Source organism: Capricornis sumatraensis, chromosome 10 (genome assembly GCF_032405125.1).
Source record: "Capricornis sumatraensis isolate serow.1 chromosome 10, serow.2, whole genome shotgun sequence".
Taxonomy (NCBI): domain Eukaryota; kingdom Metazoa; phylum Chordata; class Mammalia; order Artiodactyla; family Bovidae; genus Capricornis; species Capricornis sumatraensis.
The window spans coordinates 26,873,999-26,901,482 of record NC_091078.1 but is presented as its reverse complement, the minus strand read 5'-3'; the positions used below and the strand labels follow the sequence as shown (position 1 = coordinate 26,901,482).

The following is a 27,484-nucleotide window of genomic DNA, read 5'->3' as shown; positions in this document are numbered from 1 at the left end:
ATCAGATAAGCAACTTGCTCTTATATACTTCTTGAGGAAAACAAAAAGACCTTGATATTCAACTTTTAACTTTTCTATAAGTTTGCAATTGTTTAATAAAGTTCTTTCAAAAAACATTAAGATACTCCTCTAATGTGCAGGTGGGTATACAGCCTTTATAACTGTATGGAAGGAAAGCACTGTATAATTTTTTGTGTGTATCAGGGTATAAATAAAAATGCAACATATGGTCAGTCCTTTGTTCACACTGGACCACACAAAAAAAGATTTGTAAAGTTTTCACTGCACCCCTGTCGGTAAATGCCTATTAAATGACTAACCATTGGCTGTTACTATTATTAACCAAAAAGTAAGTTCAGAAAATAAAATACTTTTGGTAAAAATACAGTTATTTAAGATATATTTAATAGATGTAGCCAAGGTTTGGTACATCAGTTAAATGAGAAAGACCAGCCTAAATGAAGAGCATGTGTGTGGGTGCTAAGTTGCTTCAGTAGTGACCGATTTCTGTGCAACCCCATGGCCTGTAGCCCACAAGGCTCCTCTGTCCATGGGATTCTCCAGGCAAGAATACTGGAGTGGGTTGCCATACCCTCCTCCAGGGGGATCTTCCGGACCCAGGAATCGAACCTGAGTCTCTTACCTCTAACCTGCATTGGCAGGCAGGTTCTTTACCACTAGCACCACCTGAGGAGCCCAAATGAACAGCACAAAATAAAATAATTTTTATCAATTTACCTGCTCTTTATTCTACTAAAGAATAGCACACCACAAATTTTCTGGGCCTGTTCTTTTTTATTATTACCTTGTTAAAGCTGCTATCTTTTAGAAATGAAGGGCTTCATCTGAGAGAAATTAAGTGTATAAATACAATACAGGCAATGACTTTAAAATGCAGATATAAATAAATGAGAATCTCCTTTCTTAAAATAACCAGGAAATGAAAGAAACATTATATAAAAGCATGGATCTAAGTAATATATCTGAAATCAAATTTGTGATTTATGAATTTAAAGTTTCAAAGTGAATTTCTTTACATACAAGACTTATGGATGACTTCTTTTTTAAGTTAGGATGTAACTCCTGAAGAAACAGAATCATAAGTGATTAGTTTTTCAGACCAGTTCATAAAGTTTGTTCAATCAACAATGTACCTGGAACCTAAACACATGTAACAGTTTCTCTAGCAAAATAACTTCAGATTTCATGGCACACCAAGAAAAATAATTCCTTCCTAGTTGCAGTCCTTGAAAACAGATATTCAATGTAAAATTCTTTGCTCTACAGATCACGTGCCACATAGGCCGCAATCAGCTGTTACTTCCCATGTAGATTTCTCTACAGCTCATGACCACTGGGGAATAAAGCACAGAACTACAGCTTCTTCTCTCTACTTTTAACAAGAAAGATGGCATCTATGCTGCTCACTTAACTTGCCCAAGTATAAACTCTCATTCTTAAAAATACTACCTATAAAGTACTAGGGCTGTTGTGAAATCAAATAAGAAAATGCATATATATGACATCTCTCACTGTATCTGGCATGTAACAGATGCTCCTTATAATTTTATATCCAGGGCACTCTCAGTCCCGAAGCCATATCCTTTCCATTATTTAATGCTGTCTTTCCAGTCTTGTGCAACACATTTAATCAAAATACTTAATTCTTCTTTTCTAACCAAGGGTGATATTAGGACAAGATGAAATGAAACAGGAAGTGAAAGAACAGTTTGACTTTTCATTACTCAAAGATTTTATCTAATTCATCTGTAGTTTCAGATGGGGAACAAAATGGAGTTTTAAAATGACAGCGACAACAAAACAAAGGCAAGAGAAAGAATCCAGATAACATCTCAGTTCCATGTCAGTCAATCTTTACAATGTGGTTTCATTGTTTTATAAAAAGTATAAAAATTTCTTGATGACAAATACAAGCCTTAAGATACCATTTTGACTTTTTCCTTCAATAAGTAAGAGAAATAAAGTTGAGTTATAAATTTCAAAAATCTTGTATATTCTCTTCATAGTATTTGGGAGACACTGACATAACTTTATTTAGGAAAACCTTATTAAACATAGATTTATTAACAAATCAAAGAGTGACTTTTTCCTGCATAAAATTGAGTTTATTTTTAATTACACACTTTTTTCCCCCAAATATAATTGATTTACAAGATTTTCATTTACACACATTTACACACACATTTCTAGGAACATACTTATCACATCAAAAGAGTTTGGCATTTAGGCTAGTGTTCTTAAATTTTCTCCAGTGGAAGCTACAAGTTCGGTTGTAAACCGTTTTGTGGTGTTACTGCTGTAAGCACAGGTCTTTTCGTAGTCTTTAATATCCTACTCAGGCTTCCCAGGTGGTACTAGTGCCAATGCAGGAGACATAAGAGATGTGGGTTCAATTCCTGGGTCAGGAAGATCCTCTGGAGGAGAGCATGGCCACTCACTCCAGTGTTCTTTCCTGGAGAACCCATGGACAGAAGAGCCTGGTGGGCAACAGTCCACAGGGGCACAAAGACATGTGAGGACATGACTGAGGCGACTTAGCGTGAATGCTCAATATGCTAATCTCTATTGTGTTTCTCTTAGAAAGAAATATACCACATAGTTCTCATGCTTATTTGCTCATGCGCATTTTATTAAAGGAGAATCTAGTAATATCTTAAAGAACACTAACGACAAGGGACACTGATGAAATTGATGCTTTCTTTGTGAATTTTATTCATTTCAATGGTCTTTCCGATGATTTAGTTGAAAGAGTAGGATCTTTCATCATCAATTCCATTATTAACAAATCGATAGTATTTTGAATTTTCAGGTGCTTTATCAGTTAATAATATATGCCTGGCCAGACACATAGCAGAAAAAGCACTGCCTGTCTTGGATTATTTAAAGTCTGGCTTGAACACTAGCTAGCTACATAATCTGGCACATTACATTCTATAAGCTGTATTTTATTCATCTGTAAAATGTAAATGATAACAAAATAAAGAACTTGGGAAGGTCACAGAGTTAGCCAGTGGTAGAACTAGAATACGAATCCATGGCTGATGGCTCCACAGTCTCCATTATTAATCACTTCATTGTAATGCTCCCTAATAACTATATCTCACAGAGGCTAAAAATAAAAACTGCTTTAGCATAAGAACATGTAATAGGATACCCTACTCTCAAGAGATTTTGGGGAGAACAATACAGTACTGTTAACCTATGTCACATGTTGTACAGCAGATCTCTAGAACTTATTTACCTTAACGGAAGCTTTATACCAGTTTATTAGCACCCCCTTTCTCTTCTTCCAAACCCCTAGTCACTGCCATAGTAACTCTCATAGTAAACTATGCTCTGCTTCTAACAGTCTCTCTATTTCACACACTTCATATAAGTGGAATCAGGTAGTATTTGTCCTTCTGTGACTGGCTATTTCAGTTAGCATAATGTCAAAGATCATTCATGAGGTCACATATTACAAATTTTCTTTCTCAAGGCTGAATATGTCTACATAACAGGCACTCAATATATGGTGATAACATCAGTAATTCTAGAGAACTGACACAAAATGGAATTAAAACTTAATTTGCCAAGTTTTCCGATTTGCCAACTGATAATGCTAATACTATTTATTACAAACTTGAAGTTGTGGGCGAAAGAAAGCTCAATTGAATTGTTCAGACCAATCCTCCCACTGAAAACTACTATAAAATGCCGAACCAAACTATTTTAAAAACTTTAGCGCAACAAAGAAGTAACAAACTAAAAGAAACTACCAGTACAAATCTGATAAATGAGAACCAGTAAGTTAAATGAGCACAGAATCTGTCTTGAGAACATTTGCTAATCCCAGCAAATCCAATTTATGATTTAAACATCCTGCAAGATGAGGGAAGTAGACCAGAAATCAGTCTAGGACTTTAACAACATAGGCAGATTAATGGGAGGATTCCTCATATTAAATAGCCCAAAGGAATCACCAACTGGGTAGTGAAAGTGAAGTTGCTCAGTCGTGTCCAACTCTTTGTGACCCCGTGGACTGTAGCCTACCAGGCTTCTCTGTCCATGGGATTTTCCAGGCAAGAAAACTGGAATGGGTTGCCATTTCCTTCCATAAATAAACCAGTCTAACTGCCCAGGATTCCCACTGCCTAGAAATGGGGATGAAGGGATCCAGAGAAACTCAGACATGGTCTTTGGATAAAGTGAGCCTAGTCTCTCCGAGTTCCTACCAGAAGCAAATACTAAGCATTAATTTATTCTGCTATGTAAACAGTCAATTATAATGACAAGTACATGAAAATAACTATACATGAAGAAACTGAGTGGTAACCAGTTACAAAAAAACAAATAGAAACTGAAAGAAAGACTTTATATATCTGAATTATTAGCCATAGCCTATAAAATAGCTATACTCACTCTTTTAATAAAAACCTGAAAGAATATTAACAGTGCATGCAGGGAATATAAAGTGGCATAACAGATTTGAGAAAAAAATCAAACAGAACTTCTAGAAATAAGAAGTACAATAAATGAAATAAAGAACTTGGTATACAGATACAACAGCAGATCAGACAGAGCTGCAAAGAGAATAAAGGAAATAAAAGAATGCATTAAAAAGTCTAGGAAAAGTAGCAAAGACAGGAAAAAAAAGATGAGGAATAGATCATAAATGATAATAAAAAGAGAGAACACAGTCAGAAAGATTAACATAGGTTTAATAAGAATGCTAGAGGAAGAAAGGCAAGAGAATGGACCAGAGGCTGTCTGAATAGACAAGATTTTGTCCAGAATAATGAAAGACATCAATCAGCATTAAGAAGGTCAAGATTTCCAAAAGCATCATAAATAAAACTAAATTCTTCACCTATAGCATGGTGAAGCTTCAGAAAACCAAAGACAAAGAAAAAAATGAAAAGTTACCATCACAGAAGCGACATGCTGACAAATGATTTTTAATAGCCAGTTCAAGACCCTGGTGGCTCAGTTGGTAAAGAAAGTGAAAGTGAAGTCACTCAGTCATGTCCGACTCTTTGCGACCCTGTGGACTGTAGCTACAAGGCTCTTCCGTTCATGAGATTCTCCAGGCAAGAATACTGGAGTGGGTTGCCATTTCCTTCTCCAGGGGATCTTCCCAACCCAGAGATCGAACCCAGGTCTCCCGCATTGGAGGCAGATGCTTTATTTAACCTCTGAGCAGTTGGTAAAGAATCCACCTGCAATGCAGGAGACCCCAGTTCAATTCCTGGGTTGGGAAGATCCCCTGGAGAAGGGAAAGGCTACCCACTCCAGTATTCTGGCCTGGAGAATTCCATGGACTGTATAGTCCACGGGGTCACAAAGAGTTGGACATGACTGAGCCACTTTCACTTTCACTTTTCACAGGACACCAGAAGGTAGTGGAATTATAGCTTTAATATTCATAAAGAAAAATATTAAAGAGCCAAACTTCTACACCATGTAAAAAATGCCTTTTAAGAGTGAAGCTAAACAAAGTCATCTTCAGACAAACACAAAGAACAAAGAGGTATGATACTAACATAACATACTAAAATAAATTCTAAGGATTATACTTCAAGCAGGAGGAAAATGATCCCAGATGTAATAAGGTATTATATAACACACAAGGATTTTTAACCCCTGAGCCACCAAGGAAGCCCCATTCATATCATAATTATTTGTTAAACTGCACATTTACATTTTATGAACTTTTTTCTATTTTTAATGTAATATTTTAGTGTGAAATTTTAAAAATGTAGAGAGTCATCTCTCTTTACAGCAAAAAGTATAAGGTAGTACATGATTTTATATTTTCTACCTTGAAACATGAAAGAAATAAATAATCCAAATCATATTTCCAATCTACTTTACCAACACTACTGTATATTTTTCATCATAGCTAAAAGTAATCTGGGAGTGTGGAGAGTGCTTACGCTAAGTTTTACAAATCTTCCTAATCACTCCCATCCCTTCTTCACCCTGCTATTTATTTCTTTTCAACAAATTATAACTACCAATTGTCATCTAGAGAAAAATGTTTAAGATTATTTTTTTTCAGATTTTATTTATTTATTTTTTTATTTTACATTATTGTATTGGTTTTGCCATACATCAACATGAATCTGCCATGGGTGTACATGTGTCCCCAATCCTGAAACCCCCTCCCACATCCCTTCCCATACCATCCCTCTGGGTCATCCATATGATTATCTCAATAGATGCAGAGAAAGCCTTTGACAAAATTCAACATCCATTTATGATAAAAACTCTCCAGAAAGCAGGAATAGAAGGAACATACCTCAACATAATAAAAGCTATGTATGACAAACCCACAGCAAACATTATCCTCAATGGTGAAAAATTGAAAGCATTTCCCCTAAAGTCAGGAACAAGACAAGGGTGCCCACTTTCACCACTACTATTCAACATAGTTCTGGAAGTTTTGGCCACAGCAATCAGAGCAGAAAAAGAAATAAAAGGAATCCAAATTGGAAAAGAAGGAGTAAAACACTCACTGTTTGCAGGTGACATGATCCTCTACATAGAAAACCCTAAAGACTCCACCAGAAAACTACTAGAGCTAATCAATGAATATAGTAAAGTTGCAGGATATAAAATCAACACACAGAAATCCCTTGCATGCTATACACTAATAATGAGAAAACAGAAAAAGAAATTAAGGAAACAATTCCATTCACCATTGCAACAAAAAGAATATAATACTTAGGAATATACCTACCTAAAAAAAATAAAGACCTGTATATAGAAAACTATAAAACACTGGTGAAAGAAATCAAAGAGGACACTAATAGATGGAGAAATATACCATGTTCATGGATTGGAGGAATCAATATAGTGAAAATGAGTATACTACCCAAAGCAATCTATAGATTCAATGCAATCCCTATCAAGCTACCAGCGGTATTTTTCACAGAGCTAGAACAAATAATTTCACAATTTGTATGGAAATACAAAAAACCTCAAATAGCCAAAGCAATCTTGAGAAAGAAGAATGGAACTGGAGGAATCAACCTGTCTTGAATTCAGGCTCTACTACAAAGCCACAGTCATCAAGACAGTATGGTACTGGCACAAAGACAGAAATATAGATCAATGGAACAAAATAGAAAGCCCAGAGATAAATCCACACACCTATGGACACCTTATCTTCGACAAAGGAGGCATATACCATGGATTAAAGGCAATCTCTTTAACAAGTGGTGCTGGGAAAACTGGTCAACCACTTGTAAAAGAATGAAACTAGAACACTTTCTAACATCATACACAAAAATAAACTCAAAATGGATTAAAGATCTAAACGTAAGACCAGAAAGTATAAAACTCCTAGAGGAGAACATGGGCAAAACACTCTCCAACATAAATCACAGCAGGATCCCCTATGACCCACCTCCCACAATACTGGAAATAAAAGCAAAAATAAACAAATGGGATTTAATTAAAATTAAAAGTTTCTGCATAACAAAGGAAACTATAAGCAAGGTGAAAAGACAGCCTTCAGAATGGGAGAAAATAGCAGCAAATGAAGCAACTGACAACTAATCTCAAAAATATACAAGTAACTCCTGCAGCTCAATTCCAGAAAAATAAAAGACCCAATCAAAAAATAGGCCAAAGAACTAAACAAACATTTCTCCAAAGAAGACATACAGATGGCTAACAAATACATGAAAAGATGCTTAACATCACTCATTATCAGAGAAATGCAAATCAAAACCACAATGAGGTACCATTTCACGCCAGTCAGAATGGCTGCGATCCAAAAGTCTACAAGCAATAAACGCTGGAGAGGGTGTGGAGAAAAGGGAACCCTCTTACAGTGTTGGTGGGAATGCAAACTAGTACAGCCACTATGGAGAACAGTGTGGAGATTCCTTAAAAAACTGCAAATAGAACTGCCTGACCTAGCAATCCCACTGCTGGGCATACACACCAAGGAAACCAGAATTGAAAGAGACACGTGTACCCCAATGTTCATCGCAGCACTGTTTATAATAGCCAGGACATGGAAGCAACCTAGATGTCCATCAGCAGATGAATGGATAAGAAAGCTGTGGTACATATACACAATGGAGTATTACTCAGCCATTAAAAAGAACACATTTGAATCAGTTCTAATGAGATGGATGAAACTGGAGCTGATTATACAGAGTGAAGTAAGCCAGAAAGAAAAACACCAATACAATATTCTAATGCATATATATGGAATTTAGAAAGATGGTAATGATAACCCTGTATGCGAGACAGCAGAAGAGACACAGATGTATAGAACAGTCTTTTGGACTCTGTGGGAGAAGGAGGGGGTGGGATGATTTGGGAGAATGGCACTGAAACACGTATAATATCATATAAGAAATGAATTGCCAGTCTAGGTTTGATGCAGGTGCACTGGAATGTTTAAGATTAATTTAGCCCCACTTTTCCCTTGGAGAAGGCAATGGCACCCCACTCCAGTACTCTTGCCTGGAAAATCTCACAGATGGAGGAGCCTGGTAGGCTGCAGTCCGTGGAGTAACTGAGTAAATGACTGAGCAACTTCACTTTCACTTTTCACTTTCATGCATGGAGAAGGAAATGGCAACCCACTCCAGTGTTCTTGCCTGGAGAATCCCAGGGACAGGGGAGCCTGGTGGGTTGCCGTCTCTGGGGTCGCACAGAGTCGGACGTGACTGAGCGACTTCACTTTCACTTTTCCCTTATATCCTCTGCTTTCTACCAATAGACAGGTTGGTTTCCTCAATTACAAATTCAAAAATAAGATAGGTCTTTGACAACTATTAACAGAAGAGTGGTGAAGTCACTCATTTCAAGTCAAAGAAAAGCATTCAGAAAATGCAAAACCTTTCTGTTCTTAACAAGCAAGCCTCACAAACAAATCTCTAGCACACAGGAGACAGAGAGAAAAATAAACTTTTCACTTTTGGGGAAAAGGGACAGACATATTTGAAAGAATCCACAGAATCACTCATGCCTATCTCATATAAGCCAACAGTCACTTCAGAGGAACATATTAAAATCAGCAATTATTACTGTCACGACACATATATTGACATAACATGTATAATAAGTAAAATAAATACTGTACTTACCATTCCCATTAACAGAGAGATTATGAGTCTTGAAGCTATCCTCAGCGCTTTCCAAGCTCAGGGTAGTATGAGCTAGCAAACTGTACTTTGCACCACTAATAGTGAGAAAAAAGACAGGTGTTAAGAATTTTAGTATATTTTCTACTACATAAAATATTTAGATGTTCAACAACAACAAAATAAACAACCCAATTTAAAAATGGGCAAAGGTCTTGAATAGACATTTCTTTAAAGAAAATATACAAATGGCCAATAAAAATATGAAGAGATACTCAAGAACATTAATAATTAGGAAAACACAAATCAAAACCACTTCACATCCATTAGAATGACCATTATTTAAAAAAAAAAAACAAACAGAAAGCAACAAGTTATCGGCAAGGATGTGGACAAATTGGAATCATTCTGCATTGCTGATGGAAATTTAAAATGTTAACCACTATGGAAAACAGTATGGTCTCATTCTTTGAAAAACAAAACAGAATTACCATGTAAAGTCTGATGAGAATTTTTATTAACTGGGCCAGGTGATATGTTTCATAAATCTTCTTTGTCTCTTACTATATATGTAATAAAATAAACATTACAAAAAATATGTATACATGTAGCAATAATGCAATGCATGCATGCGCTTCATTAATAAATAATGGCACACTCCACAGAATGTTGTTCCCTGGGTGAAGGCGTCTTGGTTTTGGATTTTTCAGTTTTACTGAAAAACAATTGCCATACATTACTGTATAAGTTTAAGATTTATAGCACTTGATGTTATTGGTTTGATTTATCTGGACAGAGAAGCCTGGCGGGCCACAGTCTAAGGAGTCTCAAAGAGTTGGACACAACTCAGCAACTGAGCATGCATATCATGGTTTTCAATATACAAGCATCATAGACAAGAGATATATCTTACTAGCCAATGTTTTTTTGTCAGTGTTTTCATAAGAAAATGGATGCTTGTCTCCAAAACTTGACCAAAAAAAAAACTTTAACAAAACAACTCCTAAGTACACTTTTAAGCTACATTCTGAATACAACTGATATAATTCAGACTTCTATTCAGACTATTGGGAAGGTTGCTAGAGCAAAGACACACTGTGAGAACCTCATTTTCAGTGTGAGCATTCTCTGCTATTTTTCACTTGTCCTAACAAATTTCTATAGTGAGTTTCATTATTAGCTCTTATTTTCCCCTACTGTTACATAATAAGTGCCCCTCAAAAGTGGAGGAAGTATATTTTTTAATGGTGAAGAATAAAACCAATTGAGAACAGCAATTATAATAGAAGAGCAAATATTACTACACCCAAAATTGCCTATTAACAATCATATGAACGCTTGGTGATGGGGCACAACATTTAAGCACTATCTCAACATAAGAACTGGTCATTGATACATGGATTTTATGCAACTACAATTTTTCCCATGCTAAACAATGGTAAATAGACTCCCTATTAGTGTTTTAGTGCAAAATGTGTTATTTTCGGGAACAGATTATTGACAAGAGGTGGATAAGTGATGCGAGAGAGTGACACTAGGTGCATCTGACACACAACAAGGCCGTCAGTGCGGCAGGATTACAGTGACAGAGAGGGAGACACAATGTCTACAAGCTGAGTACAGGCGGACACCATACACTGCAGGAGGGCATGCCTTGTAGGGCATGATAAGGCCCCTGGATTTTATTCTGAGTGAGACAGGAGGCAAGTGGTAGGTTTTGAGCAGAGGCATGTGCTATGATGTGACTTGTATTTTTTAATGATCCCTCTGGCTGCCATGTAGACAAAAGACCACAGAGGCCAAGAGAGAAATGGAGATGCCAACCAGAAAGCTACTGCACCTCACCAGTCAAGAGCTGATGCAGGCCTGGAATAGGCCTGTAGTTGCTGGGATGGTGAGAAGCGGTAAGATTTTTGATATATTCTAGAGTTGACCCAATGTGGACACAGGATGCAAAAGAAAGGAAAGAATCAAGGACAACTCCAAAGAGTTTGGCCTGAGCAGCTAGAAAAAGCAAATTCTTACTAACTGCAAAGAGGCTGACTGAGAAAAGAAGGGATATGGGAAGTAAAAATTTAGTTTTGAACAGATTAGGTTTGAGACTGGGTTGTAGGGTAGGCAGGTGGATAATGAATCTGGAGTTATGAGAGGAAAAAGTATTAAAGAATGAAATTTGGGAGTTACCAATATATAAATGATATTTAATGAAAGTTAGATAGTTACATAAAATGTGACAACTGAGTATTTGGACACAAGTACTCCATCATTTCAGATTAAGCTGAAGCGCAATGAACAAAGGAGACAGGCAAAGAACAAACAGTCACTGAGGCAGAAGAAAAATCACAAAAGTGGTATCCAAGGAAGCCAAGTTCAAAAGGTGTTTCAAGGAGAGTGATCAACTGTGTTGAATACTGAAAATTCCAGGAAGAGGAACACTGATAAATGACCTTAGTATCTGGCAACATGTAGATCACTGCTGACCTCGATAAGAGCAGTTTCTATAGGATGGGATAGAAGTTAACATGGTGAAACCTGACTGAACTGGTTCAAGAGAATGGGAGGACAGGAAGTGGAGACAGAGTATGTAAAAACTTTGCTGTAAAGGACAGCTGTGCAATGGGGCAGGAGAAATGCAAGGCACTTCAGCATGTTTATGTGTTTGGAATGATGCAGTAGAAGAGAAACTGATGATAGAGAAGGGGGGGCATGTGCAGGAGCCAACTTTTGAGAACTTGGGAAGATGACCGAATGCACAGGCGGGTGGTCTCAGATGGAGTAAGGGCAGTTCAAAAGGAAGGAAAGCAGCAAATGAAGATACAAATGCAGGTAGGCTGATAGATTTGGTTGACGGAGGATACGCAAACTCTCTTCTGATTACTTCGGCATCATCAATGCTGTATCAAATGAAGTCATCAGCTTTGACTATAAAGACCTCTGTCAGCAAAGTGATGTCTCTGCTTTTTAATACACTGTCTAGGTTTGTCACTGCTTTCCTTCCAGGGATCAAGTGTCTTTTAAAGTTATGGTTTTTCAGTAGTCACATATAGATGTGAAAGTTGAACCATAAAGAAGGCTGAGTGCCAAAGAATTAATGCTTTCAAACTGTGTGCTGGAGAAGACTCTTCAGAGTACCATGGACTGCAAGGAGATCAAGCCAGTCAATCCTAAAGAAAATCAGCCCTGAATATTCATTTGAAGGACTGTTGCTGAAGCTTCAGTACTTTGGCTACCTAATGCAAACAGCCAATTCACTAGAAAAGACCCTGTTGCTGGGAAAGATTGAAGGCAAAAGAAGGGGTCAGAGGGAATGTGATGGTTAGACAGCATCACCAACTTAATGGATACGCATCTGAGCAAACTCCAGGAGATAGTGGAGCACACAGGAGCTTGAAGTGTACGTTCATGGGATCACAAAGAGTCCGACACGACTCAGCAACTGAACAACAACAAGAACATTAGCTTTGAATAAGGAGTGGAAAAAGAGGTTCTATAAGAGAGAGTAGTGTGATGTGAAATACTAATTCTGACGAGAGGTAAAGTGAAAGGCTGTGGACACTTAGGACGACTGCTCATACTGGAACTCACTTCAGATCAGTGATCCCTCTGAAGTGAGACCAGACAGTATTCTTATTCTCACTTCCTCATCTATTCCTCATGAGTTCAGGTGCAGAGGAGCTAAAGGAAGGATTTAACCAAACCAGTCCATCCTGAAGGAGATCAGTCCTGAATGTTCACTGGAAGGACTGATGCTGAAGCTTAAATGCCAATACTTTGGCCATCTGATGCAAAGAACTGACTCACTGGAAAAGACCCTGATGCTGGGAAAGACTGAAGGCAGGAGGAGAAGGGAACAACAGAGGACGAGATGGTTGGATGGCATCACCGACTCGATGGACTTGAGTTTGAGTAAGCTCTGGGAGTTGGTGATAGACAGGGAAGCCTGGCGTGAAGCAGTCCATGGAGTCACAAATGTTGGACATGACTGAGTGACTGAACTGAACTGAAGTTTCTCCAAGGTAAGTATAACAAAAGGAGAAAATAATAGAAAATAATAAAATGGTACATCAAGGAATTTAAGCTAATTAGAGTCAGAATATTGAACAGAGAAAGCTGGAAATGTGGGAGGTGGTAGATATCGTTGGATATTACTACACAGACCATATGCAATTATTAGTAATGACAAGATCTAGGGTACAACTGTGGGATGGATGGCTAAAACAGGCATAAGATCACCAGAGGCAAGGAAGTCATGAATCTTAGAGGTCAAGATATTAGATGAAAAGTCTGCATGTATTTTAAATTCATCAAGAAATATTATCTGAAATGGTAAGAGGCAGAGACTGGGAGAGAAAGAGAATGAAGATACTTCGGTGTTTTACTTTTAGGAGTGATGTAATTTATTCTTACTGACCACTAAAAGTATTAAAGTATTCTTCACTTCAAGAATAGCATCATTTCCATACACAATGGAATATGAAATACTGCTTTTAGTATACACGGGAAGTAGCTATGTCACAGGCTGTGTATTTGTACCAAGTGCATTGCAGAGGTGGCAACCTGTGTGGCAAAATAGGCTAAAATTGTGTGATGACCCAAATATATGTCGAATTTTTTTCTCAGGCCTTATAAAGCAATTGTGGCTAAGACATCTTTTCCTCAACTATTTGAGATAAACATGTAATACATTTGCTTCTGTTTCCAATGAATTACACATCTTAAAATAACAATACAAAAAAGTTATTGATAACCTCCCCTAAGTAGAAAGTATGATAGAACCAATTGATAGATAATGTGGTCATTAAAATGATCATATAAAGACTCTCTAATAACTCAAGGAAAAAAATGTGTGTGTACATAGATACATACACACATATATGAATGTACAGCATAATTATGAATATATATATCTCACAAAGCTAGTTACTTTAAAACCTGGAGGTAAACATCAGTTCAAAATATAAAAAGTATACACAAGCTGGAATCAAGATTGCTGGGAAAAACATCAATAATCTCAGATATGCAGATGATACCACCCTCACGGCAAAGTGAAAAAGAACTAAAGAGCCTCTTGATGAAAGTGAAAGAGGAAAGTGAAAAAGTTGGCTTAAAACTCAATATTCAGAAAACTAAGATCATGGCATCTGGTCCCATCAATTCATGGCAAATAGATGGGAAAACAATGAGAGACTTTATTTGGGGGGGCTCCAAAATCACTACAGATGGTGACTGCAGCCATGAAATTAAAAGACGCTTACTCCTTGGAAGAAAAGCTATGACCAATCTATAAAACATATTAAAAAGCAGAGAAATTACTTTGCCAGAAAAAGGTCCGTCTAGTCAAAGCTATGGTTTTTCCAGAAGTCATGTATGGATGTGAGAGCTGGACTATAAAGAAAGGTGAGTGGCAAAGAATTGATGCCTTTGAACAGTGGTGCTGGAGAAGACTCTTGAGAGTCCCCTGGACTGCAAGGAGATCCAACCAGCCAATACTAAAGGAAATCAGTCCTGAATGTTCATTGGGAGGACTGATGCTGAAGCTGAAACTCTAATACTTTGGCCACCTGATGTGAAGAACGGACTCATTGGAAAAGACCCTAATGTTAGGAAAGAATGAAGGCAGGAAGAGAATGGAACAACAGAGGATGAGATGGTTGGAGAGCATTACCAACTCGATGGACATGAGCTTGAGCAAGCTCTGGGAGCTGGTGATGGACAGGGAGGCCTGGCGTGCTGCAGTCCATGGTATCACAAAGAGTCAGACACGACTGAGAGAGTGAACTGAACTGATTTGATCTATAAAGTGAAAGTAACTCAGGCATGTCTGACTCTTTGTGACCCCATGGACTGACTATACAGTCTATGGAATCCTCCAGGTCAGAATACTGGGGTAAGTAGCCTTTTCCTTCCCCAGGGGATCTTCCCAACCAAGGGATCACACCCAGGTCTCCCGCATTGCAGGCAGATTCTTTACCAGCTGAGCGACAAAGGAAACCCAAGAACACTGGAGTGGGTAGCCTATCCCTTCTCCCAGCAGATCTTCCTGTACCAGGAATCGAACTGGGGTGTCCTGCATTGCAGGCGGATTCTTTACCAACTGAGCAATCAGGGAAGCCCAACTGATCTATAATAAACTGCATACATTTTTTTCTCTTTCTAGGTTCTATTTCTAAAGTTTATATTACTTTTATAATGAAATAACTGGGTTTCCCCAATGGCTCAGCAGGTAAATAATCCACCTGCAATGCAGGAGACCCAAGAGATGCAGGTTTGATCCCTGGGTCAGGAAGATTCCCTGCAGGAAATGGCAAACTGCTCCAGTATCCTTGCCTGAAAAATCCCATGGAGAAAAGAGTTTGGCAGGCTACAGTCTGAATAGGACACGACTGAGCGACTAAGCACACACACAATGAATTAAACAATGTTGCAGGATCTGTGAAGTAGCAGGATGAAAACTCTCCCCTAAAAATCAAAACATGCAAAGCGTTATAATACTACATTTACCTATGTGCAGTTTAACTGACTTGCCTGTAGCTAGCAAGTAGTACACTGGAAACAGAATCCCACTATACTATACTTACTACCACTACCCTTTATACTTCATTAATAATTTAATTAAGGTACTTGTCTATTAAAACAGATACATACTATCTTTTACTAGTGCAAGAATTTTGAGTGTAGTAGACATGGCTTACTAACCTTTAAATCCAAAGTAGCATATGATACAACGGCTGAATAATCATTTCTAAAATGATTAAATGAATAAATAAAATTATACCCCATAGCTGAGTAATTCCTTAGTTAATCTTGAACACTGTATCATCTTTCACACTACCAAACCATCAACATCACTGTTCCTCAAAACATGAATAATCCAGTTATTCTGCACAAAGATATTTGCTTTATAACTTAAATTTAACTTATAAATTTAAAATGTAGTATAACGGCTTATTTTTTTAGTTAATTTTTAGTTAATACTTTTCTGTCAAGTAAATAATCACTCTCAGTTTTACTAGTTTCCACAAGATAATTGTTTAAAATAACATATATTTATACAATGAAGAATAATGTACTAATTGGTTCTCAAGGTACATAAAATAGTTAATTCAGCTATTAGAAACACTGGGAAAAATCTAGTTACAGGAATTTCAGTAAGCTAAATTCCACAAATAAAACGAATAAATGAATCACACCAGGGAGCATGCTAAGAATTACCAAAAATGTTCACTGTCTTCTTTCAGATCAAACAATACTTTATGATGATATTTCAAGTTACTTCATTTTTAAACCATGACTAATTACAATGCCAATGCTTCCAAAATCAACAATGATCTCACTTTTAAAGCATTCTTGTCAGGATAACATTTTCTTACTAAAACATTACACTCATTCTTTTAAGCCAACCCTAATATTGAGTTCCCAAAAGTTTAATCAGCTACATTTTTTTTTAACAAATAGGCCAATTGTTGTAGCATTTGATGCAGCAAGGGTTCCAAAAACATTATGAAAAAATAAATGACTACCTTAAATGGAAGTCTGAAAAAAAAATGTACTCTTCTGTAAGGAAGAACAGCTATATTTAGTCACATGACATATTACTAAAGAAGATATATGTTGCCCATTTTGGTTAAAAATTAAAAGCTATGTTAGGAATCTTCTCATTCAACTAAATCACTATTAAAGAAATAAAAACTGATCCTTTTAGGCATTTTCATCACTACTGCTATTCTGAAACTCCTACCAGGGTGCTGAAGTGGTCAGTTAAGGAAGGATCAGGTAAGACTGGTCCTGGGCTATGAGTTTAACTTGGTACACTCAGCATTCACACCAAAAGCTCAAAAGAAATGCTGGTATTAAAAGAACATAAATTGGTGAAATGATATAAAAGGTTTTATCCTATCTTTTGATCAGCTTCAATGATATAAATAAACAAATTCCATATAAGTTTCATGAGAAATGTTGATAAGGAAAACTGATATTTTTATTTAGGTATAAACCAAATAGAATTATCCTTGGGTCAGGAAGATTCCCTGGAGAAAGAAATGGTAAGCCACTCCAGTATTCCTGCCTGCAAAATCCCATGGACAGAGAAGCCTGGTGGGCTACAGACCACAGGGTCACAAAAGAGTTGGGCATGACTTAGCGACTAAACAACAACAACATAGAATGACAAACCTGAACAGAATAATAAGCACTTCAAGACCAATATGTCAGTCCCTGTTACAAAGAACTTAATATCAACAAATGTTATTCTCAAAAACACTTCTAGGCATTGATGAGGAGTATGGGTTAAATATAAGTTATAATATCACTTAGATTCAGTTCAGTTTAGTTCAGTCACTCAGTTGTGTCTGACTCTTTGCGACCTCATGAACCGCAGCACACCAGGCCTCCCTGTCCATCACCAACTCCCAGAGTATACCCAAACCCATGTCCATCGAATCGGTGATGCCATCCAACCATCTCATCCTCTGTCGTTCCCTTCTCCTCCTGCCCTCAATCTTTCCCAGCATCAGGGTCTTTAAAATGAGTCAGCTCTTTGCATCCGGTGGCCAAAGTATTGGAGCTTCAGCTTCAGCATCAATCTCTCCAATGAACACCCAGGACTGATCTCCTTTAGAATGGACTGGTTGGATCTCCCTGCAGTCCAAGGGACTCTCTAGAGTCTTCTCCAACACCACAGTTCAAAAGCATCAATTCTTTGGCGCTCAGTCTTCTTTATAGTCCAACTCTCACATCCATACATGACCACTGGAAAAACCATAGCCTTGACTAGATGGACCTTTGTTGGCAAATCACTTAGATTTATATATTGTTATATATATTAAATATAATGTACTATATATTATATTATATTATTATGAATATATATTTATAACATAAATATATTTATATTATAAAGTATATTATAAAAATTATAAAATATATAATATATTATATATTATTGATATATAATATATATTATGATATATAAAATATTAAATATATATATAATCACTTAGATTATCTTCTATGAAATTATAATCACTGGAGTTAAATTTTAAAATATCTGCCTACATTTTAAAATACCAGTTTTATTTATTTATTGGCTGTGCTAGGTCTTTGTCACTGTGTGGGCTATTCTCTAGTTGTGGTGAGTGGGGACCACTCTTCACTGTGGTGCGTGGGCTTCTCATTGCCCGTGGTGGCCTCTCTTGTTGGGGAGCACAGGCGCTGGGGCACACGAGCTTCAGTACTTGTAGCAAGTGGGATCGTGCATGGGCTTAGTTGTTTTGCCGCATGTGGGATCCTCCCAAACTAAGGATCAAACCCATGTTTTCTGCATTGGCAGGTGGACTCCTTACCACTAAGCCACCAGGGAAGACCCTGCCTACATTTTATAATCCTAGGAAGGTTTCTTCATGCAGTGCTTCAGCATGAATTTTTTAAATAAAATTTTTCAGAAAAAACATTGATCGCAGAACAGTAAAAATAGTAACAATAATGCTAAGAGCTACATTCGTTAAATGCTTACAACATACCAAGTTCATGAATTCTTTCTGAATCTCATGATCCTATGGAGTTAAATATTATTCCCTTTTTACAGAGGGAAAAAGAAAAACCCAGGGAGTATATTAATCTGTCCTGGGTCACACTAATAATAAATGACAGCATAAAAAAATCAAGTACTGAAACCATGACGTTTTGAACTGTGTGAAAAGCCCACTTATTGTTTTTACATGCTTGAAAGGTACAGGAAACCCTAAAATGTCTCTAAGGAGGCTTCTATACTTGATCTTAGCCAAAAGGCCAAGAAGTGATCTAAGGAGCCTTCTTAAATGATTATGTCTAAGAATCCTTACCTTTCATATTAGAAAACTGAGGCCCAGGAAATACTTGTTCAGGACACTCCTAGTGCTGTCATTTTCTAAATAAAGAATTTTGCTGCTTAAAAACATTTTAAAACTATTGAATTTGGTGATTATCTCTAAGGTCTCTTTCAATTCTAAAATCTATGTTTCAAACTAGAAATATAATTGCTCATTTATTCATCAAAAAGTATAGTTGCATTACCTTACAGTTGAATTAAAACATTTTCTAGCAAATACTTGATATAATCTTAATCCCTTTTAATGACATTTACATTATAAAGACATATCTTCTATGACTGTTCTTCAATAGATGGGGCCCATTCAAGAATCATGAAATCAATTTAATGATTCATAAACAGCATTTTAAAAAAACTGAAGATACCTAGAATAAAAGAAGTCTAATGGCTATACTATAAATAGCAAGAGCTAAGTTTTATTTCATGAAATCTGACTGCTGATGGTACTATGTATTCAGTAATGATATAAAATGCATTTTTTACTCACGGTCTCAATCAAAATAAACTGAAAGCCACATTGCTAAAGTCCCAGGGCATTTTTCACATGTAATGTAACTGATATGGAAAGCTAATTAGCTATATTCTGATGACTGAGATTTCTAGGATCTGTACCTAAAATATTTTGCTTTATAATTATAGTAAAATTATTGACATGCTGAAGAGCCAAGTGCAAAGAAATTCTAGGAATGCTGCCTGTACCACAGTTTTCCTAAGAAAGAAAGATAAAACTACTTGTAAAGCAACAAACACAATGTTTAAAGAAAGTATCTGAAAGAAACCAGGGCTCCTTACAGAGGTGGTGATTCTAAGTGTGAGCTGAAAAATAAAACATGAACACAGAACATGTTCCCTGGTCACAAAGCAAAGAAGCTAATTAGAGATTGTGTGTGCCTGCTAAGTCGCTTCAGTCATGTCCAACTCTGCGACCCTATGGACTGCAGACTGCCAGGCTCCTCTGATTAGGGTGTGTCAAAAAGATGCTGAGTCAGCTTAAAGGGTTCCCATTGATCAAAGATGGGGCACTTTGCCTTCGAAAGAATAACAACTGCATTAGATTGAAACACAAATACATAAAACTTCAGGAGTTCAAATAAAACAAAACACTAATCACCTCCATGCAAGGATATCAAATTATTATTCTAAAATTGGGTAAATAAGGCTTCCCTCGTGGCTCAGACAGTAAAATCGGATAAATAAAAGAATAAAGTATATTTTTTTCCTCCTTTTCCTTCATCAATTTTTTGCATTTATACAGAGTTCATGAAGGAAGGTTATTCTTTGAGAGAATTCCAGATTTAAAAATAAATGCATATTGTAAAGCAATTATCCTTCAATTAAAAATAAATAAAAATTTTAAAAATGACTGCATATAGAAAAATAAATAAATAAATGTAGGACAAATTTAGAAAGCCACTAACTTATAATCCTGAATGTAATAATGATCAGTCACAGCTGCTAAAACTATTAGATATAACATTGATAGGGAACTTGACAATGGATGTATCAGGCTAACAACACCTGAACCCACTGATCAGTTTTTAACACAGCTGAAAGTGAAACAGACCTACAAATGGGATACAGTAGAAAGTACATATAATCAACATGAAATATTATCGCCCTAAAAGAGAATCTGAAACTAATCAGTCCTCTAGATCTAACTGCAAGCTATAGGAGCACAGTGGATAGAAAAAGAGGTTTTAAAAAGACCACAAAGATGTAATCAGATAAATTGAAAATACGGGAAATCTACAAGATCTAGCTTCGTCAATACATGATGGCAAAGAAACAGAAACTTGTTAAAGATTAAAAGAAACGTAAAAGATTCACGTAAATGCAATGTGACAGACCTTGTTTGGACCTTGATTTGCACAAATCAGAAGAGAACTTCAGAAATGGGGCAATTTGAACAAAGAATGGTTATAAGATCATATTTAGGACTAATTTTTTATTTTGTTAGGTGTGATAATGGTAACGTGATTTTGTTATAGTAAAATATTTTTTAAAAATCTGTAAGACTGAAAGCATGACATATATTCAGAAATTCAATTAGCAGATTGATATGGAGCAAACAGTTTGATTTATAGCTAGTCCCTTTTCAACAAAAAAAATTTCATCTTTCTGCTAGATCTTGTAATTTCAAATCACTAAAAACATACTGTCACCCAACTTTCTACTTTCAAAGAAACATACCACCTCAGCTGGGTAAATGTCAGACAACCAAGTTTTGTTACTGTTTCAGGATGTCTTTTCCCATTTAAAATGTAAACATATTCACCACATACAATACTCTAAAATGTCACAAATACATAATTATACTATGTCTCTATAAATACTGTATTAGAAAACTTACTAAATAGCAGAACTGAAGGACAAGCACATTTCATGATCTTCTTGAAGCACTGAACTGATTTTCTTCCCTGTAGCTTTGCTTATAGATGTTTTCAGTTTCTTAGCTAATTTTTTTGGTGTATTAGTTATAGAAGATTCTTCTGTACAGCAACTATATACTTCCACCTTTATCTGAAAGTCTGGCCCTGCTTCATTACTAAAAGCAAGGACAATCATAATGTTAGAAATTTAACTTAGGAGAAAATAAAATTACAACACCCTCTGATGTTTTCGTAACTTTTCAAAGCAGCATTTAGAACAGGTTTATGTTAATATATATCAATAAGATAGAATCTCCCTGAGTTTATTTAGTATCTAAATGACTTGAGAGCGTCACTGCAACTTCTAGAGCTACCAGCTTCTAAAGTAGGGCAATTTTAACTCAATGTAAACAATATATTCAGGCAAATTACCTAAAAAGAATAAAATGCCCTGGTCGTTTTGTTGCCAATGCTATTGTTCCTTTTCATTTCCTTAATATAATTATTTTAAGGCATTTACATTTTAAGGCATTTACATCTGTGTGATTTCCTGAAATGACCATTCCTCAAAAGGAAAAGATATGAAAACAAAAAGGAAAGAAAATTAAACAGAAGGTTTCTTCTGCTGAAACCTTTAGTTTTCATGTCTTTTTCATAAAGTGCTTACAGTTCACTCAACAATGTGCCCCTCCTTCCCGCCCCACCTTTGTAGCTAATAACTCTAACATTTCACTATTTGGTTATATAGGAGAAAACAAACGAATAAAAAGAGATACACTTCACAAAACATTAGATGTATCTGTAAAAATGCAAAATGCTACAACAAATAAACTTTGTGCATTAGCACGCAGCATAAATATAAATATTACCAATCTTAAAAAAGGGAGAGAGAGAGAGACTTCAAGGCATGAACTCCTCGCAGTGGAGTGAAGTCTTGGTAATATTTGTATTCTTAATCTAGCATAAAATATATTCAGTATGTATTAAAACAATATGCAGAAAATCTGCAATGTCAAGACTGGCTTTGTTCTTTCTCAGACACAATGAACTATGTTTACAATAAAAGACTCTGGTGATATTATTACAAATAAAATATACTTAAAATTGTAAAAGAGGTCCATCAGCAGATTTTGCCTGTGAAGGAAGATCCATCAGTCTCAGAGACTTTAAATACACAGCATAGACTTTTTAAGATTTAAATAGCCAATCTATAGTTTGAATAAATCCAAGGAATAATTGGATTTGAAATACTTTTATAGTTTATTATTTGGCAACTTTTAAACATACAGTATTCCTGGTAATGACTAACAAATGTCAATATTTAGAGAAAAACCAGGGATTCATAAATACTGAATACTTATTAAAACAATCATAACAAAAAGCATATTTTAACACATTTAGAACATTTGTGAGCAAGTTATTTTTAGAACAATTTGAAATATTTACAGAAATATTAAAAAATTATAAATCATGAGTTGTCTTCCCAAGGAACTTGCACTATTCTGTGAAAAAAATTATGGTTTTTTCCTTTGTGGTGAAAATAAACAATAGCAAATTGTTGTAAAGAAAAGAGTCCATTGACAGGACACTTTTGCCATGAAAAAATGCACTATAATAGTTGATAATGGAAATAAACGTATTTAAGTAATAAAAATTAATTTTTTAGTCTCCATTATGTAAACATTAGGTAATATTTGGGGGATCCTAAGTAAATTCCTTTGGTTCAACAGAGTTAATAAGATGGCCTACACTACTAATTACACACCAAAAAAGTACTTTATTTTCCTGTGTTGTACAATTACTTAGGGAACAGTGGACCAAAGCCCCAAAACATGGTTGTAATAGGTCTTATTTTAATGCTACATGAGTGGCAAAACTAGTACTTTCAATCTCAACTGTATATAGTTCCATAACTAAAGATTGGAAAAAACATATATTTGATTTCATTTTAATTGATAAGTAGTTACTAGTATTTCAATATGAAGATACTGTCTTTGAAACCCTATAAGAAATATAAATCACATACGGATTTAGGCCAATAGAAAAAAATGCCAGGAAAAACTTATATTAGTTAAAAATGATTTCTATGGCTACCGGAGGAGTTCTTTCTGGTTCTATATTATGACCACAATAAAATAAGCCTGTAAAAGAGCAGGGGCAATAAAAATGGCCCTGAGGATCACCCAATTTTTTATTGTTTTGGAGTACATGAAAGAAGTGCACCATAAGAAAAAGAACATCTTGAAATTTTAGTAAAGTGCTTTTCCTACAGTACATATTTCAGAACTATCTAATAAGGTTGTTACACTATTTTAGTATTTCTGTAAGTAAATCTCCTATATGAGATGTAAGAATCTGTTTTATGCTCAAACTCACTCTATATAAAATCACATTATAATGATATGCCACTGTATTCATAGTTTTACTACTAATATTATATGATTTCCACTTTATTTTACATTGGAAAAATTTCAAATCCAGAAATGGCTTATAAATAATGCAACATTCAAAATCAATTTGAACAGTTAAAGATTTTAATGCTTCAAAAATAAGTCAATAATTTTGCCTTCCCCTGAAAAAGGTAGAATTTTAGGTTCTTTTCCTTCAAATAAGATTAAAAAAAAATACTTACAATATGGTCACATTTTCAAAACATATATCTGTGATTGTTTTATCCACAATCACCATCTCAGTATCAAAAACTTCAGCTCCCAGTTTGAATAAACAAAAAATGGCATAGTACTGTGATCCTAGAGAAGACAAACATTAAAACAATGACTCATGTGATGAATCATGTCTATATTATGTTAAAAATCTACTTGAAAATGAAAAAAACAGCCTAAATATTTGTTAATAGATTCTTATTTTCATACATTGTACACTGCAATCCTTTAACTTTTTATTGAGACTCTTTTGTCAGTATATATTAATTGCTTGCCCAACTAAAATACAACTAAACTACGGAGTATCAAAAAATAAAGTTAAAAATATAGGTTTCTCAGCAGTCTAAAGTAACCACCAAACTCATCAATTTTATTCCTAGAAAACTCCTTAAGCTTTAATTAATAGCAAATTTAGCATTACATATATACTATTACCCCTGTCATTTTGGCTTCCAAATATACTTAATAAAAATAAGTTTTCTATCTTAAGAGGTTAGGAGCAGACACATTAACAACAAAACATTTTCCACCAAACAGAGAAGGGGGAAACTACAAAATCAATAAAAACTAGAGATGTGAACACAAAAACCATAGCTGCTGGACTTTCTAATTTAATATATATATTTTTAAAGTATTAGGTGATTAAAAGACTAAATCCTCATTACTGAGAAAATGGAGCTCTTCAGATAAACTTAATTCTCTATAGTAATCAGAAAGATACACTTAATTCCCCCATGTATTCCTTTATAAACTAAATTATATTTCTTAAATGAATAACAAATATACTAACCTGTTTTGTATTTTTCATATAAAACTAATTATGTTCAATATGATTCAGGCTTAAAGTATGAGGAACAAAGCTATCATAATAGACACGAAAGATAAAGGATTGTCATAACTTTTCTGCATTGCCTCTAACAGCTACAAATCATTTGAGGTTAATTTCCATGACCCAAGCCATGCATGGATTTGTTAAGACTATATAAACCTACAAAATGCTGAAGGGGAAGAAAAATTAGATCAAGCTAAAAATCTTTTTCTCTTATATCCCATTAAATAATCTGAAGGAAGAGGACAAGGCAAAAAAAATCTCCACTATTTCTGGTCAAAAAATGTGGCCTTTACTACTTCACTCAAACATCTCCTTTTGTTTCCCAATTTCCTTGTCTATTACCTGTTGGCATCCTTGCACAGGTTCCTATCAATAAGATTGTGCTTATTCTGTCAAATGACATTTATTTCAGTGTGGAAGCAGCTTTTTCTCCCAATTATTTCAAATTTACTACATACTAAAGAAAATACACCAATTACAATCAAAATCATACATACGTTCTTTATTGCTGAAGTGATCAGAGTCTTTCCACATTAGTGGTATACGAATATCTATAATGGAGGGGAAAAAGAAATTACAAGGAATAATTTTGGTAAATTTCATCTCTTAGCGTAAAGTAAACCTCTGTATTCCATAATGGATTCTGACCACTAAAGCCAGCATTTATTTATTATTAAATATACTAACATAGTAATATTTTCTCTTAAACATAGCTTAGACTAGGAATATAAAATCTTATACTTTTTAAACCTCACCAAGTATTACTCAAGAAATTAATTTATTAAGTAGCACCTATAATAAGCTTCTGTTATAAAATTTTTGTGATTTATGCTTTTGAAATAGGCAAAATTTGGGTAACCTAGTGTTGAATTTATATTTTGGGTAAGCAGTAGCAGCAAATGTAGCTAAATAAATTTCAAAATCATAGAACAGTAGAGGTAGAGATGACTTTAGAACGAACTTTTATCCACTATGTAAACTTTAGAGATGAAAAAAATTAAGTGACTTATATAAGATTACTGGTTTCTGGAAGAGACCCAACTCTTGACAAACAAATCCAAGATCTTTCCATTAGGAAGATTTAACTTGTCTACAAAAGAATTTGCAGATCTTTGTATATTCATGCTACAAACTGTAGCATTTTCCTTAAGAAATAAAACTAAAAAGAGGAATGTATTACTTCTTTCAGGCCAAGAAAGGGCCTATATTCTAAATGTGATCTAAACATATTTCTCTCATTCACATATTCTTCAAATTCTAAGTTTAATAAATAATAAATTTATTCCAGAAATTAATCTAGCGCTTTCAAACAGTCAACATTTGTTCTTCCTAGTTTCCTCCATTCTTCCTTTTACTTTTAATACTGGTTAACATTATGGAGTAACAACTTTCCTTTGACATTCTTATGCTATCTGCATATTTTCAAAGTTTGAGAATTAAGATTTTACCAAATAGATTAAGATGAGCAATTATAGCATAACACAGCACATTAGAAATCTCAATTGTAAAGTGAAGTTTGTTTTAATTTTGTACTCAGAGTACAAATTTTCAAATTTTGTGGAAAATTTCTGTTTAAAACATTTCCCTACTACACTTTGGAAGTTTATGTGCCTATTTTTTCTTACCTATGAATTATGCCACTTTCAAATAATTATAATTCTTTGTGAACATAAGCTATTTGGCTATCTTTATGCTGTGCTTCACTTTTAGATTCCATGATCTTTTGTCTACAATTTTGTTTGGAATTCTTTCTAGGGTTCTTGGCTCCTATTTTCAATTTCCTTTCTAGAAAAGCTTTATATTACTCTATTCTTATGCTTCCTAACCAGGCAGACGTGTGTGAGTGCTCTTCCCACTGCTGCTTTAGCACTCATTTTTATCAAAAAGTGAGAAAAATAAAACATTATTCTATTGAGTTCTTCTTGTGGCAAACCAAACACTTTACATATACCTCACCCAACAATAATTTTGAAAATATATCTACCAATTTATGATTGTGTTTTCACTGTCATTTATCTCAAACTATTTTATTTCCTCTTTGATTTCATCATCAACCCATTAGTCTTTTAGTATCATGTTGTTTAGTCTCCATCTAATTGCTTTTTCTTGTTTCTTTGTGTGGTTTACTTCCAGTTTCATGCCATTGTGCATAGAAAAGATGCTTGAAAAAATTTCCATCCTCTTAAATTTGTTGAGGCTTCTTTTGTATCCAAGTATGTGGGTCTATCCTAGAGAATGCTGCATGTGCACCTGAAAAGAATGTATATTCTGGATTTTTTGAATAGAAATATCCTCAAAATATCCATCAAGTTTAACCGTGAAAACACAACCATACAAAACCTGTAGGATGCAACAATACAGACCTTCCTCAAAAAGCAAAGATCTCAAATGAACAACCTCATCCACCAACTGAGAGTATTAGAAAAGGAGAACAAACAAAGCCTAATGTCAGCAGGAGGAAGAGAACAGTAAATACCAAAGAGGAAATACATAAAATAGATATTTTAAAACTGTAGGGAAAAAAATCAATAAAACCAAGAGCTGTGTTTTTGAAAGGGTGAACAAAATCAACAAACCTCTGGTCAGGCTCACTAAGAAAGAGGACCCAAATAAAAAACAAGAACTGAAAGAGGAGAAATAACAGATAC

The 27,484-nt window shown here is 35.1% G+C and overlaps 1 protein-coding gene across 1 annotated transcript in view; it reads right to left on the bottom strand.

Annotated features, from left to right (window-relative positions):
• Positions 1-27,484, bottom strand: part of RTKN2 (rhotekin 2) — a 127,763-nt gene that overhangs the window by 41,680 nt on the left and 58,599 nt on the right. The window contains exons 5-8 of the mRNA XM_068982337.1: positions 25,334-25,387; positions 23,974-24,091; positions 21,323-21,517; positions 9,111-9,205 (exon numbers count right to left, since the gene is read on the bottom strand). Coding sequence (XP_068838438.1) covers positions 9,111-9,205; positions 21,323-21,517; positions 23,974-24,091; positions 25,334-25,387 — 462 coding nt within the window. The remainder of the gene's footprint in view (positions 1-9,110; positions 9,206-21,322; positions 21,518-23,973; positions 24,092-25,333; positions 25,388-27,484) is intronic.